Source organism: Calonectris borealis, chromosome 14, assembly GCF_964195595.1.
Source record: "Calonectris borealis chromosome 14, bCalBor7.hap1.2, whole genome shotgun sequence".
In the NCBI taxonomy this organism is placed as follows: domain Eukaryota; kingdom Metazoa; phylum Chordata; class Aves; order Procellariiformes; family Procellariidae; genus Calonectris; species Calonectris borealis.
Window position 1 is genome coordinate 15108748 of NC_134325.1, and position 14809 is coordinate 15123556.

Consider the following 14809-nt stretch of genomic DNA (forward strand, 5'->3'; position numbering starts at 1 on the left):
ATCCTTGGAAACAGTGCCAGAGACCAACAAAGAACAGAAACCGTAATGTTCTTCCCCACTATGTGAGGGTATTAAAAGGATCATGGGTCATGATACTGACTTAAACACTAGTTTCTCTGCAGAAATTGGTAAGAAAACTATAAATTAGTGCCAGTTATGATGGCATTTTTGTGATATGAAACCATTTATTAAAAGCCACCAGCTTGTATCTACGCATCTATGGAAAGCTATAAAACAAGTAATGGTAAAATCTCTATTGACTCAGACTGCAGTTAAATCACCAATATAATTAAATTACAGCTATGTTCACTAGTGATTTATGAAGTAAAGTAATAAAATCATTTTATTATTGCTGATGCTGATAACAGAATATTAAAGGATAAGTTATGCCTCTCAGAAGGATATAAAATCTAGTTTCTGTCCCTTTGCTTGTCTTGGTCCCGTTTCTAGGCACTATTAGGAATTTCCAGTACAAGAAATTGAAAGGAATTGAAAGGCATCTGTGCTGACAACAATAGTAGCTCCTGCCCTCTGTATGGGCAGTATTTCCATTCAGTTTTTCAAAGGATACCTTTAATAAATGTAGAATTGTATTTCGAATTATAATGCTAGTTGCAGAAGGCAAAGTATCCTTGTATAGTCGCAAGCATACTTGTTTACTCTGCAACTAGTGTTATAAATACAAATATAATCTGAATGACAAATTCAGATTACTGGCATACAGTATGTATTGATTTTTACACTTAAATCCTGCTGATAGCAATATTTACCAGTTTACTTCTGTTTAGTCTTACCTCTTCATCTTCCCAGTCTATGAGGTCCCAGTCATAGGTTAATACAGCTCTCCGTCTTTTCCAAAACTCTAGAAAGACTGTAGCTGTGGAAATCATCAACTGCATTTTAATTATGGAAAAGAAAGAAAAAAGGCCATGCAGATCTCAAGAAAATCAGCAATATGTAACACGGTAACTGTCATTAGCCACTTTCTGGCTGTTTTCCCCACAGAATCTGAAAACTGCAAGTAACTTCAGGATAATCACTGTTAAAATTGGAACACTATTTTACAATATTTATCTAAGAATAATTTTTTTTGCTGTCTGCTATATCGTACAGAGATAGGTACCTGTCAATATGAGACACTGCCATCTCTTTCAGATCATTATCTTGCTTTTAATTTTATTCAAAACATACATGGTTTAAAATCTTTCCTTGAAGAAACAAGTTTATGCATATACAATGGTCTCTGTCAGTAAAGAGCTAAATTATGATCTCATTTTATTCAGTTTGAATCAAGACACCTTCACTTCTTTCCCAGCTATACCAGCTTTCTACTGGAGTGGCTTCACCACTAAAATATTTCTTTAAACAATTATTTCTGGTCTATGTGTGAGATCATAATCAAATTCTCCATGTACTTAGTGCTTTTGGTAGGTCCTATAAAAATAATTACAACCAATAGACAACTCCAAGTTTCCCAAACACTGTAGTTTGCCACTTAGTTTGAGGCTAAGATGTCTTGTTTTGTGCGATTCCTGACAAAACATGGAATTGTCCGATTATTCCCTGGAAAACTGTGATTTCAAATAAATAGGGAGTGAGAAAATTTGCTTCCTGGCAAGCAAGGAAGGAGGATTTCTAACTCAAACTGAATAGGATGGTCTCAAATTCCTACCTTCTTCTATATTTCTGTATTATGCTTAACGTCTTATTGGGTTTATATATATATATAAAAATATATAGTTATAATCATTTTATAGATGTATTTTTTTATATGAGAGATATATATATATATGATCTATCCATATACTATTTTAAAGCACAAGGACTAGAAGTTAGCAGAAGTTCACCATACCACTACCCATAAATAACTGATGGCTGAATGAAAGGAACTTGTCCCTGAATATTATTTTTGGGTAGTACGTTCGTTTATTCTTCCAAGCAAGGATCTTTTCTTCACCACAGATTTCATTTAAGTTCCGGATGCTCCTAACAAGAACAGCACACAACTCTCCTGTGTAAGCAGCAGTGGGGTTTGCACTCGAGTAATCTGTGGGTGAAATAACCTTTTCTCACTGTCATTGGAAGTGCTATCACAACCAGTGCAGCGCGAGGCTCAGAAATATTACAGAAGACACCACCTTGCAAGAGAAATCCCTTCCCGACACGCGAGGACTCAGGAGCACTGTAAGCCTGTGCTATACACAAAACAAACAATACTTTTCTTATGTGACCACATAGGTAGGAGAAATACAAGACATTCTGCAGAACACGGTGTTGGGTGTTCCTCTGCGTGTCAGGCTGCTCTAGGAAGCACACCCAAGATATCCACTAGCTCTGTGCCAAAGGTGGTATGTCTGCAATTGCACAAATGAAATAATTCACTTGGTTACACTCAAAGGTACTAGAAATTAAGGAAGTGGCCCAGTTATCAGGAACAAAATAATGAATTTTAAATCCCACTGACTTAAAATACCTGAGTCAGAGAAACTGAAAACAAGCAATTGAATTAGTGGCTTTTTTTTTCCCCAGTGCCATTACTGTAGAAAAGAATGAGGAAGGGTGGACTATTGAAGTATATGCAACTTTTTTGAACTGGGAAGTATTTTAGCTTGTGTAAATATCCGTTGAAGTTTTGGAAATAAAATGAGGCATTTGTGGTCTAGAAGTAATACTAAACTGTGGACAAATTGTGTCCTCCGTTGAATATAAACTAATCTTATAATGCTATTTATTTCATTCTGTCTGTCCCCTAGGATTTGGGATAGAATCATAGAATAGTTTGGGTTGGAAGGGATCTTTAAAGGTCATCTAGTCCAATCCCCCTGCCATGGGCAGGGACATCGTCAACCAGATCAGGTTGCCCAGAGCCCCATCCAACCTGACCTTGAATGTTTCCAGGGATGAGGCATCTACCACTTCTCTGGGCAACCCGTGCCAGTGTTTCACCACCCTCTTCGTAAAAATTTTCCTCCTTATATCTAGTCTAAATCTACCCTCTTTTACTTTAAAACCATTCCCCTTTGTCCTGTCGCAACAGGCCCTGCTAAAAAGTTTGTCCCCATCTTTCTTATAAGCCCCCTTTAAATATTGAAAGGCCGCAATAAGGTCTCCCCGAAGCCTTCTCTTCTCCAGGCTCAACAACCCCAACTCTCTCAGCCTTTCTTCATAGGTGAGGTGTTCCATCCCCCGGATCATTTTCTTGGCCTCCTCTGGACCCGCTCCAACAGGTCCATGTCTTTCTTCTACTGAGAACTCCAGAGCTGAATGCAGTACTCCAGGTGAGGTCTCACCAGAGCAGAGTAGAGGGGTAGAATCACCTCCCTTGACCTGCTCCCACGCTTCTTTTGATGCAGCCCAGGATACGGTTGGCTTTCTGGGCTGTGAGCGCAGATATAACTTGCTTATTCTTTAAATCAAGATGTGTTTCTAAATTAAGAGTTTTCAGGCTCTGGTATAGGATGACTAATAGGCTCTAGTATAATATGAATTATAATAATAAATTATGTCTTTTATGTCACTTAAGTACATGAAGCACTTGATAGTGCAATGATCAAGAAAATCATGCATCTAGATGAAGCAGGTGAGGCCCAATCACTAACTATACCTGTCAACTAAAGCACCTTTTCCAGACTCACCCGAGCTCTTAAAAAATGCTGCAATACTCTCTTTCACACAGTAGAAGAGAATTCACAGTAATTTTGCTGTTCTACAAGGCTACTGAGAAAATAGTGCCAAAAGCTTGAAGTGTGTGTATATATATATATATATATATAAAAAGCATGTTGGAAGAAAATAATTTGCAAAACTTCTCTTGTGAAAACTTCCAGTCTAAATCACAGTGAAAAAATGTCAGAGTTTTGAAATTCAAATATTTGTCCAATTCTACAGAAAGCCTGGATCCTTCCTGGCTTGCCTTTATATTACTCTCTCACTGTACTATTGCCACCCATCCCTGATTGCTCTCCATGCAATCAAGTCCCTGCAGTCCTAGTTGCTAGGCACTTCTTTGACTCATCTCTTAACCTGATCTCCCAGCTCTGAAAATGCTAAGCCTTGACTTTTATCAATTACTTCTGTAGAAAAACAAGACATACAATAGATGACTAATCCAACCATTTGAACATCAACACGAGAACATTCATGTTCTAACATTGCTTTGACCTGGCAGAGTTTCCTTCTGCCTAATCCTGCTGCTCAAGGGTTCTGGATAATCTGCAGTTCAGAGGGTCACACACAAGCCTCTGGCTTCCTACAGAAAACATTACCTGGTGCCTCCCCTGCTCTTCCCGGGGCACATCATTTCCCATTTTATAGCTCCAATTGCTGTTCTGAATTTTAAATCCCATAATATATGGTGTACTTCTTTTTTTTTGTCCAGCATTTTGGTACAGAACCACTTATTTAGGGATTTGTTATTCAGTGCTCTGCAATACAGTTTGCAGTTCTGCCCGCTGTAAACTTCCAAAAGTTCCTTTCAATTCGTATTTAAGTTACCTTATATTTACTGCCCTTACACTGCCAGTACTTGTACTGATGCAGAAGTAAAATCTGTAGGCATGTGCCTCACACAGTTCTTAATATTTCAGAAGACAAACAGGGTGATGTTTGATGGTTAAAACAGGAAAGATTGGTTGTGTGTTGAAACAATCTTAAGTACAACAAAAGTTTGACATTGTCAAGAAGAAGAAATGATGAATGGCCGCTGTTAAATGCTATGAAAAGAAATAAGAGAGCAGAGAAAGAAAGAAACCCAAACAAAACCAAGAGCCCAGAGAACCCAAGAGTATTATGTGAGCACATCTCTTCTGAATGTTTTATAAGAGTCACTGTGTCAAAATGAATGATGTGTTTATTTCCCTAAAAATTTATTGCAAAGAGGATTTTCAGTAAGGAGCTAGGGGATTGTCTCCACTGCCTCTCCGCAGAGTTTGGCCATGGCCAGCCAGGCCCCTTCTGAATGTGCTGCTCAATTACTTCTTCAGTTTTATTCAGTTGGACTCCTTTGCAGCAAATCTATGCAATAAACAGTCCTACAAATTTGGTACCACACCCACTACTGAGACACACTCTTCAGAATTGAACCTGCCGCTTAATAAATACAGGCTGTAGCCGAATGGCAGTTTAGTCTCATCTCCCACTCCTGGAGTACTCTGAACCGCCTTGCCTCCATATGGCCACAGCTCCGAATCTGTTCGCGCTCGGGCTCACTGCTGGAGGTTTTGCCTTCCAGGAACAGCGGGCCAGCACTCAGCGCCAGCATCCTGGCACCACGCTGCAGGTGCACGACACTTAGCCAAGAATTGAGTCACAAATAGAACGTCTTCCATTAGGCGTTAAGTCACTCGGGTAAACAGTTTTTACTTTTCCTAACAGATGAAACTGCTAATAAATAAAAGCGATAGATGGGTGCACCTTCCCAAGCCCAATGCTGAGGCCCAGGGCAGCACTACAGGGGTGAGACTTGCATGCCAGTGTAATAGATACACCTTAACAGAATTGCAGCCTATATATTTAAGGTCTTGCTATTTTCAAATATTATATATCTATTCAAATAACCTTTCTTTTTAAAAAACTATCAGAAAGGCTTCTCAGCACCATAATGTGTGCGTGCTGGTGTGAAGTATACTGTTGACCCTAGTATATCACTTGTCATTTGGTTAATGCTGCGTAAGATCCAAATTTGGACACAGATTTGTGGTGCTTGTTTTCAGATCTCATGGTCAATCTGTTAGATGCATGTCCACCCAGACACAGCGACAAATACGAGTTGGAAGTTTGCTGATACACACTGCAGAGAATGCTAGATTCCAAGAAAACCAAACCCGCAGCATCAGACACTGTCCTTCCTCCTCTCACAAACCACCCCACCTCATGCCACATAAATAATTTACTTTCCCAAAAGGGATATTAGAAAGGGTAGAACTTGATCCATTTCACAGAAAACCTTCCACTTGTCCACTGCAGTATTTTCATGAAAACACCACTAGTTGCTCCCATATAAACACCTCCTCTATATGCCATATCCTCAACACTTATCTCGAGGACAAGTTATGAAATAGTATTTGCACTTCGTTCCTTAAAAATTTAAAGTGGAAACAGATAACATCATCATGGCATTCCACTCAAACAGTCACACAATACCGAAACGTTTCTGAGTCGCTCTTCACCACATACCAGCCTAGAACAAATATACATAATTAAAGAATAAAAAAAAATACAGTATTGTTTATATAAAACCTAAAGTGAGGAGTAAGAGTTGTAACATTCAGATCCCTATCTTGTTATATGTTCCAAAGTAAAAATTAATGACATCTGATAAATTCAGAAAATTTGGATTTAGGTTGTTATCTTAAATTATTGCAACTGTGAACATATTTGGGGACAGGATCAGACCCATTTCTAGCAGCATGTTTTTCTTAACAGAACTCATTTTGCTGCTTTATTTTGTAGAAGATACGTCTTTTCCAGTTTTCATCTCACAAAGTGTACCGTAGGATAATAAAAAGCTATCTTTGGTTAAATTAATAGTTGTACAGTACATGGAACAATAGTCTCTCTAGTTTACAGAAAACAGTCACCCTCTCGAAACACCAGTTCAAAGACTTTCAAAGGATTAGGCAATAAGCACTGCCTACACACTTTACCATAAATACTGCAATTTCTGTGGACTCTGTAATGACAGAGCTCGGTCATGACAGCAGCAAGTCGGTCAGGCTGGTTCCCCGACGCGCCGCTGCGCAGTGGAGGGCTGCCCCACCTCACCTCGCCCGCACGGCACCTTCCTGACCAGTGTCACACTGCCACATTTATTGTACCTGCGCTCCCCTCTTCCCACCAGACTAATTGCACTCTGGGCCAGAGCAGTGTTCCAACAGGTTCTTGCATATTCTGTAGAGCTCAAAGGTAAGTCTGAGGTGTTTTTAATGCTTATTAGTGGATCTGATTAATAATTGCAGTGTTGTTTTATATAGTGTTTGGGAAGGCAATCGGTGCTGTTGTAGCCAAATTCTACTTAGAGTGTATTTCTGAGAAAATAACCGGAAAAAAAACCCCATTTTGTGATTCAAACATTAAAGCAGAGAAGTAGCAACCATAAACAATGACAGTTTTTCACTCAAATTCATACTTTTCTTTATTGGTTATTTAGGCTCCTTATTTATATTCCTCTTTATAATTCACTAAAAACTGACAAATTATTTTCTCACTACAAAAAATAAAATACATTTAAGCTTGAAAATTTAATATTCATTGCTCATTAAGTTTAGAAGTATCTCATCCTTGGGAAGCAATCTGAATTTTAGAGCAAAGAGCCACAGGATCAAAAATCCAATATGTTTCGGGGACCATCATTTGCTATTATTTCTTTCTGAATTCTAGAAGATAAACTCTCTATATCTTGCTTTATATTTGTTCCGTCTATTTTTGGATCACTGATGTAAAGGCAAAAATAATCTGCTTTATGAGGCTTAAAAAGCATAGTAAGTATGAAGGCTCTGCAAATATGAACATGTTACTCCAGACCACAAGAAACAAAGAAGTGCCATTAATAATTTGCTCATCATGCCACTGTTTACTACATAAATTAAAGTACTTTCTAATCACTACCGTAAGGCAGGGAAATGGTGCAAGGTTCAATTTATTGACATGTAAAAGAATGTCCTTTGAATTTATAGTTCTGAAGATTGTATTATCTACCCATAAGAAGTAGTCAAAATGATTATTTTCTTGGCAGTTGCAGAAGTTTTGCAGACATTACACCTATCACTGGCAGGTGCTGGGTTGTGTTCAGGAAATACAGGTTGCAATTACATTATCATGCCAAAAATCTATTTTTAAATACTTAATATACCACTGGATACATTTATATGAAAATTGCCATATAAGAATTTATTAGGACATTTCTTTCTCTGTCGCAGAAATATTCAGCACAAATCTCAGCAGTTTGAATAAAACACAAAGCTAGATGCAATATCAATGCAACCTTCACGGTGAAGTCCACAGACCCAGGGGAGGTTGACTTGAATGGGACCAGGGCTTCACCCAGAGTGTAGGTGTGCAGATGTACATGTATGTACACTAGTAGCTTCATATTGAATACTTTCTGCTGTAAAGCAATTTAATCTTTATTATTAACAGAATGACAAGGATTTTTGTAGCCTTTTTTCAAGTTACTTCAATTAAAATAGAGAAGTCTCTATGATACGGAGCCACAGCCTCCTCAACATGGCCATGCCTACAGTAGCATTTTAATCCACATCAAGAGTGTGCTTTTAAAGTTTCCTGATCATCTCTACTTGTCTCCCTTTGGCTTACACCACTGGGCACTCCTGTCAGTAAACTAAGTGACGTGCTCCAGGAGTAGCCTAACGTAGGCCAGCTCTTAAAGGGTACTCAGTCAAAGGGAAGAGATTGTGGCAAGTTCAGAGTAAACCCTTCCAGAAACGTGTGAAGAGTGGGTGTCAAGTCCTCAGCACCTCCACAGATCTCTTGCAACTGGGCTACACATTCTCCAGTACAGATACAATCAGTGTATACTCAGGTTCACACTGGAGGGCCATTTTCACGGGAAATTGCATTCACATCTTGGTGAATTCCTTGAACAGGGGCCACTGTGCCTCTTCATAAAGCCAAACACTGAAGGAGAAATTTTAGCTTTCCCCTTTTTGGAGTTTTCTACCCAGCTGTTATTGGTCTCAGATGAAATTTGACTCTAGCAGCACAGAAACAAATGCAGAGTGCAAAATCCACTGAAGAAACTTAGTGGTGACCATCCTATGTAAAAACCTCATTCTTCATGCTAAAAAAAGGTAGAGCTAATGTAGGTAACTGAACTGCAGCCTAATCCCATACCGATGTCATTTCCACTCACTTCAGGCTATGCCTACTGCACTGATTTCCACTGAGCTGGTACTGAGTAACGTGAATACCAGTGAATCAAAAAGCGAGACCTTTTTTTTTCATTAATAATCTGTTCATAGGTTCCTTAAACACTTACCTGACCACCTAATTTAAGGTTTGGGCTCCTCTGCAAGTTTTGGCTAACCTATAACACTGCTGTTTTACTGCAATAGCACTACTTGCATATTAAGCTTCAAAGGCAACGAGTATCTTTGAAGAACTTCAATGTTTTTCTAAACTGTATGAACATTGCTGTTGCACTAGAAAAAGAAGGGTTAATTATTAAACACAAAAGGATTTCCAGGAAGCAGTTCATGACAGTCTGAGAACTACAGTATACAACCTTTAAAGCAAGGAGGTTTCTTCTCTATGGTCCCCCATGAAGAAGATTACGAAAGTAAGCCAATCAGAAAAAGTGACAACGAATTTGTTCAGCAAGGATACTGACGTACACTGCTCTGCAAATGAAAATTACAGTTAAAGGGAATTAAGCGTAATTTCCCTACATAGTTTAGTTACAGCTAAGGGATAATAAGTGATATGACCAAATCTACGTTGTTCACTAATATGACTACTAATACAAGGAAGGAAAGACCATGCCACTGAATTAAAACAATAATACTGTTAAAATGAAAGTATGTGTTTGAAAACTTCATAAAACACAAGTTTTTTTTCTTCACTCTTTTGCAGCTACTACTAGTACTACCAAATCAAAATCTAATATTCAGATTGCACAGCATTTCATAGTCATCTGAAGGCCTATATTCAAATTGTAAGCATAATCGGAACTGATAATTGAATTCCAAAGGGGTTTTCTTTGGGTTGCTTGTTTGGGGTCAGAGTGGTTATCCTTGGTTTGACTGATCCTCAAGTTTTCTCTTTTATTTTTTGCTAAATAAGTTACAAATGTTTTCTGAGCATAGGTCCTTTCTGCCATATAACTGACCTTAAATTGGGAAATAAGCACTGTGGAGAAGTGGAACATATGTTAATAAGCAGATTAAATGGCATTTTATAAATACACATGTGTTTCAAGTAATGGTACCACCTTCTAACCACTAAAGACAGAAAACATGTAGGAACAGACCACAAAAGAAATAAGAATAAAGCCAAAATGAGATGCATCTACTCATGATACAACATTACCCATAGCTGACTGCTATCTACTGTCACTGTACGTGCACTTTCCATTGCTCTGACAGTGTTACATACAAAGAAGCTAACCTGGGGAAAATGCACAAGTAAATGGCAAGAAAAATAACAAAAGAACACAACCAAACGAAACCAAAAACAACCCCAAAAAATCCCACCCATCGGAAAAAGCACAAGAGAGTAGAAGGGGAGGCTGAATATGAAAGGAATAATTAACTTTTTTCAGTTGTACATGTCCTTTCTTCAGATCGTAAAGTACCCACATACATGGACACCTGGTTAATTAACGATGCTGAAGACGTAACTTACCTATACTTTTTATTGTGCTGTCACATGAGAGGTTATGTGTGGGAGTTAAAAACTGCATGATCTCAACCTGTCTCATACTTAGAAAAACACACCTCCCCTGTCAAAACCTGACGGATATACTGAACAGCGTACCTGCTACAATCAAGTGACTTCAAGATGAGTCTTTCTCATCCTTCTCAATCTAACATTTGAAAAATTAATGCATAATATACAGCTTCCAGTTTCCTATAGGAAAATAAGTTTCCACACAAATTAAGCATCATCCATAATCCGTAGACTGATTTAGTTTTCAATTTGCTCCTGGCAGCGTTCATATGACACTCATTGCTTAGGGTCACAAAACATTATCCATCAACTTTTAGGGCTAATTGTAACAATTACAATTCTTCGCAATGGAGCATAACTCTTGCATGCTCCTGGAGTTGCTGCCTGCCCAGAAAACATTGCCTCGAGCATGCCATCCAAGTATGTATCATTACCTCATTCTATAGCAAAGTAGTTCTGAATTATTCCCCTCTGAGTATGAGGCCTGTTTATAGAAACATGGAATTTTTCTTATGCAAAAACCTTTTGTTGATCATCAGTATTGTATCAGGTCGTTCTTTAAGTCGTTAACACTCAGGAATGTAAAGTTTTCAGCATCAACATGTGGTAAACTACTGAGACTTCTATAGTATAACACCAACTTTTTTTATCAGCTTATTTGGGTCTTAACTGAGTAGCTTTGTTTTGCAAAATGAAATAATAGACAAAAGTGAATTTCCTGCAGGTTCTCTATATAACGAAACAAACTTTGAAGTCAACACCATGCAACCCTCCTGTGGAATGATTTTCATTTTTCTGCTAATAAGGCTGCAATGGAACAAAAGCAATACTGAGGGCAGAAAAGTAAATGAAACAAGTAATGGAAATAGCTCAATTAGAGGTAACAATGAGACTACAATGCAACCAACTTCACACGGATTTGTTCTGCCTATGACTACTGCCATAAATCCTTCTACCATCAGCCACGCTGCACCAACTGCCAATGCCAAAAAAAATGTAACAAAAAGAAGAGAGATGAGCAGTCGGCCAAACAGCACATCCCCGAGCTCCACTGATGGCACCACTTCATCTTCAAATGTCACTATGGTATCAAAAGATGGAATAAATAACTCTGCCACTAACTTCAACAGAATCCCAATGTCTTTAGCAACATTTACAACAGGTGACTTTTCTGGAGTGACCAAAAGTGCTGCAACTACTTCTACTTCCATTGCGACACCAAGTAACTCCACAGTCACCTACAGTACCCCTTCGGCTGCGGTGCTCCCCAGTGATAACTCTTCTACCAACCCCACCGCGTTGTTCCCCACGGGTATCACTCTGACATCGCCCACGGTGAAGCAGGACAGTTCTACACCAAACTTCAACCCCATTCAGCAGACAACAGAGCTGAATCATAATTTCAGCAATCCTTCTACTGCATCATCTAATTCAAAAGATGCCAATGAAGGTAAGTATCTAACTAAGGTCCAACTGGTTTAATAAAGTCATAATGCTGAAATCAAACCGTTTTTTCATTGAACAGGAGGCTTCATAAGATGTGTGAATTAATAGGTGACCTAGTACAGACTAAAACTAAAACTCACCCAAAATAAAAAATATTTTAAACACTTCCAAGAGTGGGGGAACCTAATGACAGGTACTGCCTATTCACACTGGAGTGGACCTATAAAGCAGATGTGTAGAAATAACATTTAAAATGTGTAACACGTCAACTTTCTCAAGTTCAGAATCTTTTGTGACCAAAGATGACTTCTTATAAATACCTCCAAAGGAATTACTCATTGTGCATTTAATTACCAAGTTGAGTATGCGTGGGAAAACAATGGAGCATAAAACTGTCATGGCATTTTTCTATCCTGCTGCTCTGAATCAGGTCTTCAGGAAAAGAAAAGGAAAGATTAGAAGACACAGTAATTTTTTGCCATTAATTAGCTTTCAAGCTTTTAACACAGGAATGAAAGGCTTATCCATCATATCCAGTAGAGTACAGTTTGTACTAAGAACTGAAGGAGCATCAGACTTTCATGTTTCCCATCATAGTTCTAATAATTACAATGTACCCGATTTTTAGATAACAGGACTGAAAAGGAAAGGGGGTGGGAAAGCAAGTTCAGTTCCAAGAAAAACAGAATACCTTGAAGAAAAGTTTTATGAAATCTCAGGAAAATCTTGGAGGAGTGCAGTTATTCTGCTAACTGAACAGGTGCAGAAAGCGTTACTGGATTTCTTACCTTGCATACTCAAAAATTGGTACTCTAAAACTTAATCACTTGAAATTCAGAGGCTGCAATTTTAACTGCTGGCTTAAACACTTACAAATAATTGCATTCAAAGAGTGATTATTGCTTATTTCTTTAAATAAAAGGATAGTGGTTGATTCTGTAATTAAACCTGGAATCCTTTTTATTTGACTAAAAACTCATTTAGCCTTCTTTTTTTTTAAGCTTCAGTTATTCCCTTGAAAATCAAGGATGGAGATGTCTGTTTTCTTCTACAAAGGCAGAGAGTTTCTGCAGAGAAGCTGCTTTAGTCACAGTCTGCAAAGTGTTTCAGATCCTTGGTGAAAGGCCTCACTCCCCAAAGCCCTCGACTGCTATAAAGCGAGAGTGAAGTATTTAACCTTACAGATTTATTATTCTCATTCAACTGTCCCTTCTTTCTTTCTTTCTTTCTTTCTCTCCTAGAGAAAACCAACAAAGGAGGAGTAATAGTTGGTGTCATTGTAGGAGCCATTTTGGGATCGATATTAATTGGTCTGATTGGATATTTTATATGTGGTAAGAAAAGGTCTGAGTCATTTTCCCACAGACGGCTTTATGACGACACAAGGAATGACCCTGGTAAGGAACAGCACAAGTGTTTTGCGTAAGAACATTTTTTATTTCTGCACAGAGCTGTTTAAATAGTCTGGTCTTATTGAATTATTAGGAATTATATCATCAATCCCAGTCAAACTAGTTTTCAACTGACAGTACTTTATTATTTTTAAATTTTAGCTTACCCAACACTCCCCTTAACTCTATGTCTCCTCCTTACAAGTTAATTTTTAACCTCTGAAATATCAGGAAATATTGTATCCAGTATGAGTGAACCTGTTCAAAGAATTGTGGGCGAGTTCAAAACTATAGCTCAAAAATGCTCCCAAACTTTGGTTAGCTGAAAAAGGCTAGACTCCTTACTCATCTGACTTCAATTACTGAATGAGGGATGAAGCTATATCTGTTTTTAGGAGTAAAAATATTTTAAGAGGTTTAAAAAGAAGATTGCTTTTGTCTTCTCCATGAATATGTATAAACTTGTATTAAAGTGTAATCACATAGTCTCCAAACATTTGTATCATGTTCCTGGACTTTATTTTTAAATGTTTAAACAAACACTGAGAGGCTAAACACACTTTTTTCTCATATAAAATCAAATCAAAATAAAACTCTGGCAATACGCCTTTTCTGGCTTAAATGCAAGAGCTGAAAGCTGCCAGAAAGTCAGATTATGAACTAGCTTTGAAAGCCGACCACCCATGTAGTCCTGAACGGGCGTTACCAGGAAGACACGTGTTATCCTCAGAAGATCGTGAATCAGGGCCTTCATCTTTTGCTCCCCCATATATAAGAAAGAGGTTAACTGGATTGAGCTGCAACAAACTGCTGAACTAAACTGTAAGGTACCCAGCATTCGGCGATAAGAATCTTTCAAATAATATATGAAAAATAATTACATTATCCTTTCAGTTCTCCACTTAGACAACTCACTTGGACCATACGATGTGAGTTTTGGATGTGCGTCAGATGACAAAACCAGCACAGAAGACAAGGCAGAGAAAGACAACGCAGGGTGCCCATCCGATGGCATTCCTATGGCTGACATGACACCATCCCATCCTTCATCGTAATGTTTGCTTCAGATTATATTCTCACCTGTTATCTACACGGTTTCATTTTTTCCAAAATGACCTGGCAGCTGTTATCTTACAGCCATTACCGTGCAAACAATGTTTTGGAAAGCAAGGGGAAAATCACAAGCAACAGGCAGGGCCCAGTAGCAGAGCATCACTCTTCTACTTCGTAATTAAATTATCAACTTACAGTTTTCCTGGAAGGATATTATACTTGCTTTCCTAGGAATAATATAGACAAATAACACCCAGGTAAAATTCTGCCTTGTGTAACTTTGGTCAAGAATGCAGACATTATAACAGAGCAAAATTTGACCAGGGTTGCAATGATATTTTAGCATCAATAAAAAAATCTGAAGTTTAACTACCTTGAGGTGAAACTCTTCTGTCCAAGTAAAATACCTATCTGATAAATGACTTGGGACCTTATTTTCCCCACTCTGCTTTTGTACTTTCCTCAGTGAATACGACAAAAAGAATTAGATTTACTTGGATTACTCAGAGGTTGAA

At 38.2% G+C, this 14809-nt stretch overlaps 2 protein-coding genes across 2 annotated transcripts in view; one reads left to right on the forward strand and one right to left on the reverse strand.

Annotated features, from left to right (window-relative positions):
• The window catches only part of ANO3 (anoctamin 3), a 222379-nt gene that overhangs the window by 20253 nt on the left and 187317 nt on the right, over positions 1–14809 (reverse strand). Inside the window, exon 15 of the mRNA XM_075163291.1 lies at positions 795–877. Coding sequence (XP_075019392.1) covers positions 795–877 — 83 coding nt within the window. The remainder of the gene's footprint in view (positions 1–794; positions 878–14809) is intronic.
• Positions 11167–14296, forward strand: MUC15 (mucin 15, cell surface associated). The gene is made up of 3 exons (XM_075162832.1): positions 11167–11854; positions 13092–13247; positions 14136–14296. The coding sequence occupies exons 1-3, from the start codon at positions 11167–11169 to the stop codon at positions 14294–14296; spliced, it is 1005 nt and encodes a 334-aa protein (XP_075018933.1).